Genomic DNA, 16948 nt, shown 5'->3' with positions numbered 1-16948 from the left:
GTATTGATTTGAATTTTGTGCTTCATTTCCTTACTTTCTCTCATTTCTATTTTCTCTTGCTCCACTCTTCCTTATTTTTTCCCATTGGTTCATTTATCTGCTCTTCATTATTTTAATTTTTTCAGGAAAAGCTTTTGAGTGAACAGTTAAATTTCACAAATGACTGCTATTATGTAGACATTAAGGGAGTCTATCCTGTCATTATGTGCCCCCACTGATTACCAATATAAATGAATAATCTGACTGCACTTGGACAGTTTTTAGGATTACCTTATGAAGGAAATTTACCATCTTTGAGAAGCGATCCAAAATGACTAATATGTGCATTTTATCATAATATAGAAGAAAAGGTGATGCAACTTTAATAAGATATAAAAGAAAGAGTGTAAGGAAATAGATTTAAATGACTGCTAAAAAGTTCTGCACTTAAATTTGGTAGCACTTTTTTCATGAAAAGTGGATTTCTGCTTTGAAATTTTTGAGCATATGTCAGGACAAGAAATGAATTCCATACAAATTCCTACCATGAGTTTGTGATGTTCATACAAAGTATGTGTTAAACAGATGAAATGAATGTTTGGTTTTTGTTTTGTTGTAGTGACATATGTGATTTTTATGATTAAAAGTAAGAGCATATTAAGTTCTTGTTGCTTTCAAGTATAAAACATTAGACACTCTTCTTTATAGGGGATGGAGAGATGCTGGCTTGCGGCCTGGCTGACAAAACTGTACTGATATTCAATTCCAATCTCACCGATACATATAATGTTTTTTCAGGTAAATTTATGAATTACATTATTAAAAAAATAGTATATGATTGAGTTTAACCTAAAATGGCATAGTAATTTAAAGATTCCATCTACATCACCTTGAGAAGAGTGAGGGAGAAGGGATACTGCTGAATCAAGATGTAGAAGTTATTTCTATGATTGGTTAATTTTGTTCTAGAATTAAAGTACCTACCAGGTTTTCCCATTTCTCAATTTTTCGGGAGGTAAAAAGTAATCTATCATGATATATATAACAATCTGCATTGTGAATGTATATTGCAATAATTACATAGAAGTAATAAAGACAAGATATTGTAATCATAATCCATATATATATTGCAGTAGTATATTGTAATAGATTATTAGCGAAAAATTGATTGCGATGACTTGGCAAAAAATGTGTTTGGTTTGCAGCTCCAGACTTCTAAAGAACAAATATTTTGAAAAAAAGAGACTATTCCTATGGAGAAATCCATATGTCCAGAAGCGTATGCACATGCGAACACAAGTGCATTACTTAACATTGTAAATAAGCCTTAAAAAAAAAGAATTCTAAATTTCTACAAGTATTATCTGTTAAATTTTTACTAACAGTGAATGTTATGACTTTAAATCAGTCCTGCTAGATTAATTTTCTATGGAAGTTCATGATGGAAGATGACTGTCATTTCCTAGCAGACCTAGTATAAAAAGTATAAAAGTAGACTATTTTAAGTTATTTTAGAAAGTTATTTCTCAGTAAATAACTCTGAAAACTGATTTCTGAAAACTGAGGATTTTTGAGTAATTTTCATTGTATTTAGTGGAAGAAGCTGTGGCATTGTGACAACTAAGGGAGACAACATTTCTGATATTGTCCTCTTCGTGTGACACAATTCATGAAAATATGCCTCGTGGGCAGGGCAGTAAGGTCTTTTTTCTCCACAATAGCAAGTTCATAAACTTTAAGAAATATTTTTCTTCATGTATCACCAACTAATTTGAGCAACTTCATAGTGTAAGTCATATAAATTGCAGACAGGAAGTGTTTTCAGGTTTTATTGACATAATTTTGTTATTTAGGTAGTACTGGAACTAAAGCAGTAATTTTGTCCAAAGAGACCCCAGATATCTGGAATATATTTAACATTGGTTTAGAAGATCTGAATTTCTAAAAAAAAACCAATTAACCAAAAGAAATCAAAAGTATGTATTTCCTTCCCTTGCTTGCTATAGGCATCTGTAGAAATAATGATACAGTACTGCTATAGAATTTAGTACACAGCAGCTTAACAAAGTTGTGCCCAAAGAATTCAGTATTACTCAGTATTTCTTCAGATTATTAACAAATCTTTCTTAAGGAATCTGAAGAATTATTCCATGAGGCTATAAATTATCATTGTACAGTATGTGTTCTGTAGCTGTTCTTTGCAGTTTGTCTTTTGCATCGCAGATCCAGCTTCTCTTTATGTGACCCACTATCAAGAAGTTAGGCTGGTTTTACTTGAATGTTTATAGAGATTATGTGCTGCAGAAAGGGACATTTCAATTCTGTGAAATACTTTTTTTTGATATTTTTTTCCAGTGGAGTTTGTTTTTATGCAGGCTTTATTGATTTTGGACTGGTAATAGCTGGGTTTTATCTTTGTTTCATCTCAGGAGAAGATACTAATTTCTTTGTTGCATCTGTACCTCCATATACTTGCTACATATTAAATAATACCTAAAGAATGGCTTAATACTGGCAATAACAGAAAATATAGACTTTAATAAGAAAAAATATTCATCTAAGTAGATATATTTGAAAGCAGAAAAAAATGGATTAGAATTTAGAGGTTTCTACAATTTGAAAGAAAACCTTAGTTCATGTTGCTCTGTAAATCATGAAAGAAACAATACTTAGGTTTTAACACATTATTAACAAAAGGCTTTGTCTTTCTATGAAGTAAAATTAATATTATGATTTTACAAGATGTTTCAACATTCAGAGCTCCCTAAAATACTGAAGTACTCTGCAAATGCAAACTAATTTATTGTGATGAGAAGAGTAAAGTGACCTGCACCAAACTCCATGCTACTACAGAGAAGATTTTTCTGGTGCTAGTAGATACGGTGTCAAGTGCTAATTCTTTGTTTTGCTCTAAAATAATTTGATTTATTACTAAATTGTTCTTCTGACAGTTGGCTTTGTTCTATTAGGTTTCTTAGGTTTTGCACTGCTATTGATCTTATTTCATTGATACCTTTCATTCTTTATTCTGTCTTTTTTATGATGCACATTCTGAAAAGAAGTGTAAACCACATTCTACGTCAGGCTCTTTAGGTAGCATAAGAATGCAACCTGTGCACGTAGGTTTTTTCAAAAGCAACATAAATGTGAAAATGTCAGATACTGTACTGTAGGGGAGCAGGAACCACAGACCATCAGTTACATGCTTATTTCCTTCATGTAGTTCTGTACAATTCAGATTATCATGAAATCACCTATTTATTTTCTATTTCAGATGCCTTTGGTTTTGAAGTGTCATAATAAATGTATTTTCTTTTCATTAAAAAACATGATGCATTACTTTTATTCAGAGCTGCAAACAATGGCAATGTAAAACTTTTTTTTAAGAAATGGCAATGATATATATTCTGTTAAAAAATTTCAATTTCAAGGAAGCGTTAACCTCTGAATACAGCTGATTATCGAAAATCCTATTTTTATGATGCACCATCAGAGAGGAGTGGTACAACAACAGCAATTTTGCTATAAGCCTAATTTATTTACTTTTGTTCCCTGATGTGCTCAGTTACAGTTTTAAGTAGTTCTGTGTTTGTCTTCAGTGTTGGCTCTTCAGGTGTCTGTGTCTGATAGTGAAGTGCAGGTAATATTGAACAGCTTTAAAAGAGTTACAGCTAGTCTTTTTACAAAACCAGCTGCTGTCCTTCTCAATGTGCTTCAGAACAGAGGAACCTTGAGTAATGCCTGTTTTCAAGCTTACTAGCCTCTTGCAAGCCAGCTGGCATCTTCTTTGCTCTGCTTTGGGACTGGGAGACCTGGAGTGCAGAGGTTCTAAAGCTTTTTGCATGGCTCTTCCAATTTTCCAAACCTCAGATTTTCCTGAAGTTTCTCATGTTCCTTACCACTTTGGAAAACTGTTTTGTATATTCTGGTAAGTTTTTGTTTTGGTTTGGTTTTGTTTTTTTTTTTTGTTTGTTTGTTTTTTTTTCCTCTTTAATGCAGATAATTCAAGACTTCCAATTGGTTTTACAACACCAAAGCCTCCAAATAAATCTTTGTGTTCAGAATAAAATAGGTATAGTACTTACATATGTACTTATCCAGTACCTGTGCAGTTTTCTGGTGAAAATTCTACAGGTCTTTGGTAACTGGGAATTAAAATATCTAGTTTATAAGTCTTTTCACAGATATATTTTATCATAGAAGATCTTAATTGCTGAGATAAATTCACTAGCCTTCCTGTAATTTAAAACAATCTTTTTTTTTTTTTTTTAATATAAAGTTTCAGTTGACTAAAGAGAAAATGTGCACAAGAGGGCAGCATAAGAACTTTGAATGTTTTGAGGTTAGATGAAATTCATCAGACTTCATCTGGACAAATTAGAATAATATGGGCCAAAGTTTCTTGAATTTGTTTGACATATTTTCTTCTTTTTTGACCTTGTTGATCAGCATCAATATAATTTTAGATCAAATTAATAATTTTAGCTTGTGGATGATGTTTCTGGCTTTTGAAGTTCTTTCTCTGTAAGTTTCTAATCTTGTTTTTAACTGTGTGACACCAAACCAGAAAAGTCTGTTTCTTGTAGAACCTTTTTGCTACTTACTGGAGATTGTAATACTTTAAACTATGATTTTTACACAGGAAGTTACATTTTTTTAATCTAATGAGACAGTCCTGCAGAAGCTATTGCATGTCCATTGTGTTTTTACAAAAACAGCTAGATCAGTAATAAAAGCCTAATGAATAAAATAAAGTATTGCAACTATTTGCAAGGTCTTAAGTGGTTTCCAGATCATATTTAATATAAAATTTCATTAGAATATAATACTCATATTCTCAATTTGAGTAATACTGCATCTTTGCTTAAACTGAATGTCAAGGATGTTTCTTGAAAATGCTCTTCCAACAACTTTGAAAAGATTAGAGTCAGAATTATCATTGTCTGGTTATTAATGGGAGATGTTTTTCTATGTTTTTTGGTGGAAGAAAAAAATCAATAACTGATTTACTGTTGCCAGTTTTAATCCAACCATTTGAAGCCTGCATTTGAAATGTATTTTAATATTGTGTATAATTATATTAAAACAATACTATTCACGCTGGAGAAATGTGTAAATGCAAGAAACGAGCTTTATGATATTTCCATTATTATTTTTATTAGGTCATGATGGTGCAGTTAACTCTGTTGGCTGGAGTCATGACAAGAAGTGGTTAGTTTCTGCATCAGAAGACAGGACTTTAAGAGTCTGGTCAGTCTGCAGCAATGAACCTGCCCTAATTCTGGTAATTGGAAACTTCTGTCAGTTTGGTTCACAGAGGACACTGTTTTGCACTTTCATCTACAGCTCTGTAGAAGGAACTGATACAGCCTGATTTTCAGAGCTACTGAGTGGTGCTGATTCCAATTGATACTATGATCTGGGTGGTCTCTATTGACTTCAAGTTAGGCTTCTATCATGATAATTTATGAAAAGAAAGAAAACCAACCTTGGTAGACAAGAGTAATGGGCATGTGTGGAAGTTTTGGTTTTATTGTCTGCTCTGTATTATTCTAATTTCGTTGACTCAGTGCTGCTTGACTTTATAAGTCTACTCCCCAATTCAAATGGAAGTTTAGAGTATGAAGCTAGATTGTATTAAATTCAATTGAGTACAGATACTATTAACTTTACTGCCAACTAATTTAAGTAGAATGAAAACTTTATTTTGAGATTAATAGATGTCAAAAATAGGAAGGGCTACTACATAGTAGCTTAACCTCTTGGCCTATGATCAGGATAACAGGGAGGCTACGCCTTAACACCAGGAATCTCAGACAAAAAATATTCATCATCTTAGAATCCATTCTTAATAATTTTCTTTTCATTTCAGGGCAAAGAAAAGTTCCATAAGACTGTACGTTTTGCACAGTTTTATTTTATAGATGCATTTATATTGCTGGCTTGTGGAGCTGAATTTCATCTATTAAGTTTCCATCTAGACACAACAAAGGATGACCTCAAACGGTGAGTGCAACTTCTCATTAACAGACCAGTGAAAGTACTTGTACTGTTTGATCTGGGATTTTGTGAGTGATGAGGTGGGCTGAGGGGCAAGAACAATACAGAAGAAAAAAAAATCAACAAATACTAGAAGTTAATTGTAAAAATGTCTTTGTTCTGGCATAATAGAAAAAAATTGAAATGTCAAATAATTTTTTTATAGTGCATACCTTAACTTCTGCAAATACTGGTTTACTATTATTGTTATGATTTGGGACCTTCTGAGCTTTACCTTCTGCCTGTTTACATCTCAGTGTGCATGAATGTCTTAAGTTATGTTTGTGTAGCTATTGCAAATCTTTCTCTTGTGCGAATATTCTATACACTTTTTCTGTCAGAGACTCCAACATGCTGTGACTGTTTTCTTCCTTCTCTGTCAAATGAAAGTAGATCACTTTCATAATTTTCACTGACTTTCCAACTGTTATATTGTATCTAATTACTTTTCATATTGTCCTCTTTTGTCCCTGTGTTTCTTCCTTGCTAGACATCCTTCATGTACTTTTTACTAATACTATTCTGTTTATCATTATGTGGCTCCTTCTTTCCGACTTGGAATCAGTTCTTTTATTAAATGTCTAATATACCTTTTCTGTTCTTTTAGTTTATAATTGGAGCTAAAACTGTCCTTGTATCTTTAATAAAAAGAAAATTTCAGCAATATTTGTGTATATGACACTTTATTATATTCAAATATATGCATATATGTATGTATATATATGTATATGTTTAGACACAATATCATTTGAAAATACTTTGGAGAGATATTTTTCTTTGTCTGATATTATGACTTTAGATTTTGAGTGGAAGGACAAAGAGAATTAAGGTTACAACACTGAAGTCTATTAGTTGATATTATGAGTGATATGTTCTGTTTGTTCATGATATTAAATAGTATTGGGCTGCATCCTTAGGTGGGAAAAACTGGCCTATTTCCTTGGTAGTTTTACCACTACACAGAAAAATATACTAAGCACAGACTTAAATATGTTTTTGAATAGGGGTGCTTTCCTGGATTGAGGCATGAACCTAGTAGGTGGAACTTCACTGAAACTCTAAATGGCCATACAGAAAAAAAAAAGGAGAAAAAATGCCAAATTATATCACTCCTTTAAAATACACTTTTTTAAGAACAGAAATTCCTTCTTATTTGAAAAAGTAGCTAATGGATTATAATCTAAGTTCTTCAAAATGGTTAATTAATTGTGGTTTTCAGTCAGCTGCTTAGTTTTACAGTTAATCCACTGTCACTTGTGATTCTTTACCTTCCATTTCTGACTTTTATTATTGAATCATATACTCTATTTGGAATTGGAATGTAGCAAATAGACTGGAAAACTAAATACAAAGGAATACAGAATTTCCTGCTTTGATTTTATAGTATACATAGTACATTAGGAGGCTAAAACTAATAGAATAAAATGAAAATACTGAAATACAGACACAAGTTCTTTTGAAAGGATTTTTCTTCCCCTTTGACTTTCTTTTCTCAGAACTGATTCTAATGAGATCTCATGTTCTGAAGTGCTTACCCTGTAGCAAAGTGTAATAGTACAGGAGGAACCTGGAAGGCAGGAAAAGTGATTCCTCTTCCCGGTTTTGCTTGAAAACTATTCATGGTGTAAACAAGTAATATTTGGAAACTGAGGCAGGCAACTGCTCCTCTTATACCATTCTTAACTCTTAAAATTCATATACGCAATCGTGGAGGAATTCAGAAAAAGAAAATGGAAAACAATATTCTGATCTTTTAGATCCTTTCATCTTCTGATTATTTTTAGGCTTTAATAAGGAACTTTTATTGTAGTATATAATGTGCTGGCTCTATCTCTCTCCATCTCTCTTTTTTTTTTTTTTTTAACAAATACCCATGCCTCCTAGAGGAAAGTATCCAGTAACCTGAAGAAATTCCATACTGCAGTTACTACTGTGGAAGACTCATCTGAACTGCCTTTAAGCTGATTAGTTCAGAAACTAATGGTAGTATGGAACTTCATGTAGTTGTAGAACCCACTCAAGAAACTCAAGAACTTGGACAGTGAACAACTTCTGTGTTCTGTATTGTTCCTATTGCTTTGTTAGAAGCGTATAATATCCTGTTTAAAGCTGTTAAAGTATGTATGTAGGGTTGTGCTTATAGCAGAATTTTGTTATTGCCATGCTCTCGGTGTTTCTTGATGCATTAACACCAACTCAAAAATATGCAGTTAGACTCTCTGGGATATTAGTGTAATGACAAAATACCAAACACACAATTGTAGACATTGCAACAAATCCACAAACCAGTCTGAGGCCTGGTTATATATATCTATAAAAAAAGGTATTCAAGGTTAATTTGCTTTGACATTTTCTTGTGGATTCCCTCCAGTTCATTTCCCAGCATTTCTTTCTTTTATGGAACACTGCATCATTCCTTTTCTCACAACTTTTTCATTCAGCCTTCTGAGTCAAGTTTGGAGGAATGCTTGAATGGAACTGATTCAAGAAGACGCTAGATCTAACCTCAAAGCATGCTTTATACCCTTAATTAGAAGGGCATGGCAATACAGTCTGGCCAACCAATAGATTGCTACTGTATTTCAGAGATGGAAGACGGTACAGTGACAAATCATATCACTGTTTCTCTGTGCAGAGTTTTCAAAGAACTCCCCATAAGTATTAATTAACTAAGCATCACAAAAACTTAATTAAATGGTTAAATATTGGTTCAATTTTAAAAGTGAAAACTGAAAATTGAGAAGTAGAAATAAGAATATCATAGAAGAGATTTATTGCAGTTCTAGGAATAGGATACAGATCTCCTGACTTCTGCCTTTGTGATTAATCTCAAAATGATTAACAACTTAAACCATTTTCTTTACATTCTCCGGAATTACTAACTATTGAATTTCCACTTTCGTTAGCAGTTGTACATGCTGATATGAAGTGTAACTATTTGCTTCTCAGTTTATTTTTTTAATTCTTAATGACTTTTAGTTCACATAAGAATTTGAGCTGAACAAAACATCTGTGGGTTGTTATCTCATTTTTGTAGTTTTATGTATTGTTTAAAAGATCAGCATAAGCAATTTGAAACAAGTTAAAAAAGGAGAAAATTGTGTCCATTAACAGAAACAGTGCCTTTTAAAGCCATTATATTTAGCAACTGGTTGTAGTAATCATACATACAGTAAGGGAAGTAATGATAAAATATCTACTCTGACAAAATGGGAAACTATACCAGAACATACTATAGGTAGAACAAAGGCCATGCTAAGTGGGTTTAAAATTTAGCATGGTAATGATACATAGGAGAGTGTTAATTTCGGATACTTGTGGGAAGTTAATGTTTAACAGGATAATTATTTTCATGCAAACAACTTTAAGCCAGTCTAAATTTCTTAAATAAATGGGGTACACAAACCTGATGCAGTAGTATGATGATGAGAACATTCTAAGCTTAGTTCCTTTGGGCTTTAGCCATTAGATCGAAGAACTTAAGAACTCTGTTTTTTGTCAGAAACAGAATGGAAACTAGATGAGAAGTATATAAATCAAGATGAATTCTAACAACATTCTAACCGCAACCATCTCTAAATGCTTTAAATTTTCCCGCACTTATCTTTTATTCTGTCTAAGATTCATTACATAGTGTTAGTGAATGACATCCACCCTCCTCTGTAGTGTAAGAGAATATTTTTCAGTTATAAATTCTAAGCGTTCCAGAAGATGAAGTGATTCTTTTCTTTTTCATGTTATACTGATGATGTTTGTGGTCTGTCACTTAGTTTTGACTTTGTCATGTGCAGCCATTTCCTTAAATTTTTAAATGTCAGATCTGCATTAAGCTTTTTTGGGGGGTTGTGGGAGGGTTTTTTACGTGCCGATTCATCTTCTGGTTTTTGCATAGTAACATACTTCCGTAATTGAAGTTTTTGGTCTGTCATCAAAATGTTTCTACTTTATCAGGACTCCTGAAAAATGCTTTCAGCAAAGGACTTCAAATCTGCTGGAAAGTAGACACATCAGTCTCTGCAATCATTGCAGGAAATGTTTGTATCTTAGAATCTGGTTTTATGTATTATTTCTGAAGATATACCAGTTTCCTGAAAATAACTGTGTACTGTAAATGTATTCCCCAAAAATGATTACATCCCCAAAGTATGTGGGATATATGAGTTTACAGAGATTAGTTATTTACACTGTTGTTAGAATTCTAATGATTGAAGGCATTAAAGGAGGACAGAATTGTAATTTTGAGTATATCGACACAAATGTGGTTTTATTTGGATATCTGGTCTGTGGGATTGTCAGCTGAGACTATGTGCTGTGCATTAGAATTGGAGACCTGGAAAAAATGTAGTAAGAAAACACCATTCATCCATTTCTTTGCCTCCAACACAAGCTTTTCTGTGGCTTGAGGAGGTGTTGGTCTAATTTAGACAATTTTTAGAATCATAGAATCATTTTAGTTGGAAAAGATCTTTAAGATCACTTTTGTGCTACAATAGCCTCTCCAGTTGAGTTGTGAGATGGAATTTTGCCTATATTCTCTTCACGTTCCTGGCCTTCATCTGTGCAGCATTTTCTAGTGCTTGTAGTGTTTTGTAACAGCTGAAAACAACTTCACAACTGTCTGTGACAGTGCATTGATTCATATTGGAAACCTTGCAACAAAGGAATTAGATTTACTAATGGCAGACTGTCAAATTTATCATTGGAAAGTGGCCAGTCCCGAGATGGAATTCTTAACGTAGTTGTATATAACTTTATTTTCAGAATTTGCTTCTGATTAGAAAATAAAAATCATATTTCTTTCCTTCTGAAGATTTCTTATTTTTATTTTATATATATATATTTTTACTTACAAAGTAACCTTTGTTATATTGTCAGAAATCTATCGATTTTCTGCAGATAAAAGCACAGTTATTTTGCTAAAGGTGCCTTCTTATGGATAAGTTGTAATATCTTTCAACAATCTAAAAAGCTTTTCCTTTGTGTGCTCTTCACACCTTTACCTTGATAAACATTACAATACCTTCTGACCTTTACTGGGTTAATTCCTCTGATCAATTCCTCAGCAAGCCCTTTGAAAGATATATAACAATCTCTTCTACTGACAATAGAAAATTATTTTAAATTAAAATGTAGATTGTGTACATTTGCTTATGTTTCAACATAAATTTTTATTCTCAAATTCTGTTCTTATATATTACAAGCAAGTGGCATTTGAGCTTTTGTCTTGTGTCTGAATTATGTAATACCTTTCTTCCATAATCTGATGACCTACCTTCTGTGTTTGCCTGTTAATTCTTAGTTTATGGAGGTATTATTAAAGCAATAAAAAGGTAACCTAGATTGCTATATTAATTTTAATCTCTGAAAGATAAGAACAAAAAGTCCACAATTTTAGACTTGCACTTTGAATTGAATGTTTATAGGACATGTGGCAAATCCATTGTGTCAAAAAAAATAAGGTCTTAAATATACTAAATTTCCTCCTTTTTTTGCTAATGGGTACCCTTGTTGTATTTTTTTCCTCTGTTACTTTGGTTCAGTTTTGTCCTAACTTATATTTGATGAATCTCATTTTACTGTGTTGGTTGAAGATTTGCTTTCTAGTTGAAATTCTATCTGGGAAACACCCTGTGAGGTGTTTATCTATGTAGCAGACTGCACTGTAGAAGAGAGATACTTCAGCTAACTCAAACTGTTCTTGCATTTGGGAACAATCTAACTGTTTCAGTAAGCCTCTTTCAGCAGGGTAAATTAGACCAGAGGAAGCTTCATGCTGCCTTCATTAGATTGTTCCTATTATCTCAATCAGCTTATTTAAAGTTAGCTTGGGTATCTTTACCAAAAAATGGAGATAAATCAGTTGTTCCTGAATTCTAGAGCAGTTTATGTTTGTAGTTTACTTGAATGAAATATTATGGAAACCACAAAAGCTTCTTGATAAAATTGCAGGACATTGTATTTTGCCTTCTGCTTCATCATCACTGCTAAAGTAACTCTAATGTGTACCTGGAAAAGCTCAGCAGATCTTTGTGACAGAGAAAGGCAAAAGCCAATCATTAACCATTGTTCTTTCGAACAAATCATAGAATCATAGAATGGTTTGGGTTGGAAGGGACCTTAAAGATCATCTAGTTCCAACCCCCATGCTGTGGGCAGGGACACCCTCCGCTAGACCATGTTGCCCAAAGCCTCATCCAACCTGGTCTTAAACACTTCCAGGGCTGGGGCATCCACAACCTCTTTTGGCAACCTGTTCCAGTGCCTCACCACTCTAACAGGGAAGAATTTCTTTCTAACATCTAATCTAAATCGACCCTCCTTCAGCTTAAACCCATTACCCCTTGTCCTGTCACTACACTCCCTGATAAACAGTCCCTCACCATCTTTCCTGTAAGCCCCTTCAGAAACTGGTAAACCACAATTAGATCTCCCCGGAGTGGCCTTTTCTCCAGGCTGAACAATCCCAACTCTCTCAGCCTGTCCTCATAGGAGAGGTGCTCTATGCCTCCAATCAGCTTTGTGGCCCTCCTCTGGACTCGCTCCAACAGCTCCATGTCTCTCCTGTACTGGGGCTCCCAGAGCTGGATGCAGTACTCCAGGTGGGGTCTCACAAGAGCGGAGTAGAGGGGTGGGATCACCTCCCTCGACCTGCTGGTCACACCTCTTTTGATGCAGCCCAGGACACGGTTGGCTTTCTGGGCTGCAAGCGCACACTGCTGGCTCATGTTGAGCTTCTCATCAATCAATACCCCCAAGTCCTTCTCCTCAGGGCTGTTTTCAATCCATTCCTCGCCCAGCCTATAGTTGTGCTTGGGATTGTGCCAACCCACGTGCAGGACCTCACACTTGGCCTTGTTGAACTTCATGCGATTCACACAGGCCCACCTCTCCATCCTGTCAAGGTCCCTCTGGATGGCATCCCTTCCCTCCAGCATGTCGACCACACCACACAGCTTGGTGTCATCGGCAAGCTTGCTGAGGGTGTACTCGATCCCACTGTCCATGTCGCCGACAAAGACGTTGAACAGTGCCGGTCCCGGTACTGACCCCTGAGGAACACCACTCTGGCTGATAAATGTATTGCTTTTGTCAAATTATCTCAGTTTTGCAAGCTTTTAGCATTGTTGGAGAGAAACGACAATTATTCCTACAAGTGTGTCACATGTGTACTTTTGTATTGTCATTAGACTGACATGCCACAATGGAAGTATAATACTTATGGTTACATTGGAATTATTTTACTGCATAGAAGTGTCTGCATTTAGAATATAATGTAGAAATTTTGAGTTATTGTGGCGTGTTGACCTTCACTGGCAGCTAAGCCCCCACCCAGTTGCTCACTCACTCTCCCCCAGTGGGATGGGGTGAGAATTGGAAGGGCAAAGGTGAGGAAAACTTATGGGATGAGATAAAGACCATTTAATAAGTGAAGAAAAAAGAAAATAAACCCACCCCAAGTGATGCAGAAGTAATTGCTCTGTAGCTCCCACCAGTAGACTGATGCCCAGCCAATCTTTGAGCAATGGCTACTTTCAAAAAACTCCTCCCCTCCCAGTTTTATTGCTGAGCTTGGCATTATATGTTATGGAATATGTCTTTGGATAATTCAGGTAAGTGGTCTTGGCTATTTCCCCATCTGACCTCTTGCATTTCCCCCCGCCCACTCACTCTGGGGGCACAGTGAGAAACACAGAGTATCTTAGTGTGCATACACTGTTCAGCAATAGCTAAAGCCCTGGTGTGTTATCAACACTGTTTTGGTCACAAATGTAAAACACAGCACCATACAAGCTACTACGAAGAAAATTAACTACACCCCAACCAGACCTGGTACAGGTATTAACAACTCTATATTTCTTAGATGACTTCTTCTATGGAAATCACACTCTTCTTGCTCAACATATCCATATCTGTGGAAGAATGTTTTCTGTTGACTTTGGTGGATTTAAGATCAGATCCATGTTGTCTGTGCTAATATATTTAGTAAACAGAAAGATCTAATCATATTGATTAACAACACAGTTCTGCATTGTGTGATATAAGTCTAAAGCCATTTTAGAGGGCTTGGCATGTCTGCAACATCTGCATGGAACTGGCAGATACCCCACAGGACCTTGAGTCCAGTGTATGTAGGGAAGTCAAATTTCTTCGGTAGTGTGTGATCAGCCCCTTGTTCTGTTCCCATCCAAGTGGAAACTATTATTTTCCTCAGTTTTCTCCTCATTTTCTTTCTTATTGCCCTAAGATCAGCACATTGAATGCTGTACTGAAACTAGTGATATTTCTGCTCTTTCATTATAGATACTTGACAGATTTTTTTCTCTTCAACATTTTCAATATACATAGAGGATTATTTTAATGTTTCAGGTTGATGAAAGATTTATCTTATGTATATGAATATCATATTTCTTTTCATCCAAATGAGTTTTGTTACTAAGTTTTTTAATACAGTTCAGCAGCAAGTCAAGAGGTCTGTGGCCTTAATTTTTAATAATGAAAGAAAGCATTTTGATTTGCTTTGTGATTCAATGGGAGTTTACTGGAGGCCACAAATCATAACTTATTTCATTAACATTAGCATTCATTCAATATTTTTCACAGATACAAACAGAGAAGTGTTTGCAAATTGGTACAGAAATTTCCCATGGCTTCAACAATGGAGATTACCAGCCTTTCAGCAGTAAATGATTTCTACTCCTGTATCCTTTGTATTTCTTATTTTCTTTATAGTTCTTCGGACTTAATGACATGGAAATAACTTCAATTAAAATAATTAGCATTTGATTCTTTACTAGTCTTTTTCTATCAGAGTAAAAATGCTATATTTTTTTGTGATACTGAACTTCAGCCTTGGACATAAATTTTTTAGGACTGTAAGATTTTTGGTCCTGCTCATAGAGAACTAAATACAACGGAGTCTTGATATCTATTTATATGTCTTTTTGTCTGTCTATATGCGTTTTTTCTTTTAGATAAGTAAGTTTGACTTTAACACAGAAAACTGCACAGATATTGTACTTACAGCTGGCAGCAACCGAGCATTGGAAGTTTTTGACCTCAATGCAGGCTGCAGCACAGCGGTGATACCAGAAGTTCATACTAGATCAGTCCATCAGATCTGCCAAAATAAGGTATATGCTTTATTGAATTTTATTTGTAGTATGACTACAACTCCATCAAGAAAGAAATTGGAGGCTAAAAATATAATTGATAGTAATTGATAGAGTTTTTATATGTTGGGGAGGATAGTCAAGGTCATAAGTCTGTGTGATAAAGGCATCCAGATCTCATTTGTTCCTAGTGGAAAGCAGCGAGCAGTGAGAATGACTGAAGAAGCTTGCTATTAGGGAAGTGTATATTACCCCTTGCCTTACTTGTGCCAGACTGTAATACTGTAGTTCAGCAGGAACTTTTCCTTATGTAACTGTTCTCCTCTACAGTTGAATGTGAAGTCATCTGATTTATTCTGAAACTTCAGAAACAGCAACCAAAAAAAAGAATTGCTCAGTACTACATTAGAATGGATGACTTAAAACCCCTCATCCTTGCTCTTTTTTTTTAAACTTGAAGATTCATTTGAATGTTTGGAGGTTTTATGGTACCGTACATGCTGGAATGCCAACTGCGTTAGGTTTGGTCGAATATGGTTCTTCATTCCCAGTTGGAAATTCCTTGCTTCTGTGGGTTTAAAACAGTTCCTTATTACTACTTTTGTAGAACTCTTTGTGGGTTCTCCTGAGAGATGAAATCTGGTAAAGCACTTAAAATTGTGCTAACTATTTCAGTACTATTTGTAACACATATAGGCTTAAAGTTCTGGCTTTTCTTTTTGCTTGGTCAGCTTAGTGGCTTCAGGTTATTTAATCAAGAAAAACTTTAAAGCTGCAGGCAAGTATTCACTTGGGAAAAAAACCGAGATGTATGTGGTATAGCAAAGAAAATTGACCATTTTTTGGAAAATTGTAGATCAAGTTTCTCTACTTTTTCAGTTATATAAAATTAATACTTTAGATAAATCAATAGGAAAATTACACATCAACTATTTTGTTACAGTTATTACACATCAACTATTTTGTTACAGTTGTATAGTTTAAAGCTGTTAGAGTAAATATAATTCAGTTCATTTAGATTAAGATAATACACTAAAATATTTTATAGACTTCTAAAAATATGCAGAATGCTGTGTGTAAATTACATCCTGTTTAAAGTGTGAAACACATTGGAATCTAAGGTTAGCTAGTGATGAGGGGTGGTGCAATAGAAGCAAATCCCTGGAGTGAAACAGTTGATGCTGAAGATCCAGTACCTATATAATAAAACTTACGAAGGCTTTCCTTTGGACTAGCCCTAGTCTCGTCTTGTGGACTCAACGCTTATTAGTGATTGCAATATGTATATTCTTGAAGTGCATTTTCTGGTTTAGATTCACGTAAATCAGTATCATTGTTCCAGGACTGCTTTGTGATGCTACCCGAACAGCAGTAAGTGGGGACAATCAGGAGATTTGTTCTTTAAATAAAAAAAAAAAAAAAAAGAAAGAAAGAAAGACAATCTACTTAGAAGGTCTTGTAAAACACTAAGGAAGATATGTTCTGATTAAGTGTGGGAGAAACCTGTTAGCAAATTATTAAATAAACGGGATATTCTAGAAACATAGGTGAACAGCATGACATTCTATTATTTCTGGTTTTGGACAGCAGCAGCTGTAAGCAAGTATGTATAATTTGCATTGTAATGACTTTGATTTTAAATTGTTCTTTTGGTCTGTTCTAGAGATCATTTGCAAGAATTGGCAATGTGTGAGATTCATCTCGGCATGCAGTGTACTCGATTAAGATTATTATATAATTTGGAATATGTTCTCTTCACAGCAGACATTGTCTAATACATAATAGAACAGTACTCTGAATCTTCCTCCAGAAGTTTAGCA

At 34.5% G+C, this 16948-nt stretch overlaps 1 protein-coding gene across 1 annotated transcript in view; it reads left to right on the top strand.

The window, feature by feature from the left end:
* Positions 1–16948, top strand: part of WDR27 (WD repeat domain 27) — a 128320-nt gene that overhangs the window by 23305 nt on the left and 88067 nt on the right. Inside the window, 5 exon segments of the mRNA XM_075748612.1 lie at positions 688–777; positions 5142–5263; positions 5852–5985; positions 14620–14717; positions 15028–15149. Of these exon segments, the coding sequence (XP_075604727.1) occupies positions 688–777; positions 5142–5263; positions 5852–5985; positions 14620–14717; positions 15028–15149 (566 nt within the window).

This window comes from Balearica regulorum, chromosome 3 (assembly GCF_011004875.1).
Source record: "Balearica regulorum gibbericeps isolate bBalReg1 chromosome 3, bBalReg1.pri, whole genome shotgun sequence".
NCBI classification, from domain to species: domain Eukaryota; kingdom Metazoa; phylum Chordata; class Aves; order Gruiformes; family Gruidae; genus Balearica; species Balearica regulorum.
The sequence above is the reverse complement of the archived record's forward strand: the minus strand, read 5'-3'. Positions and strand labels throughout refer to the sequence as shown.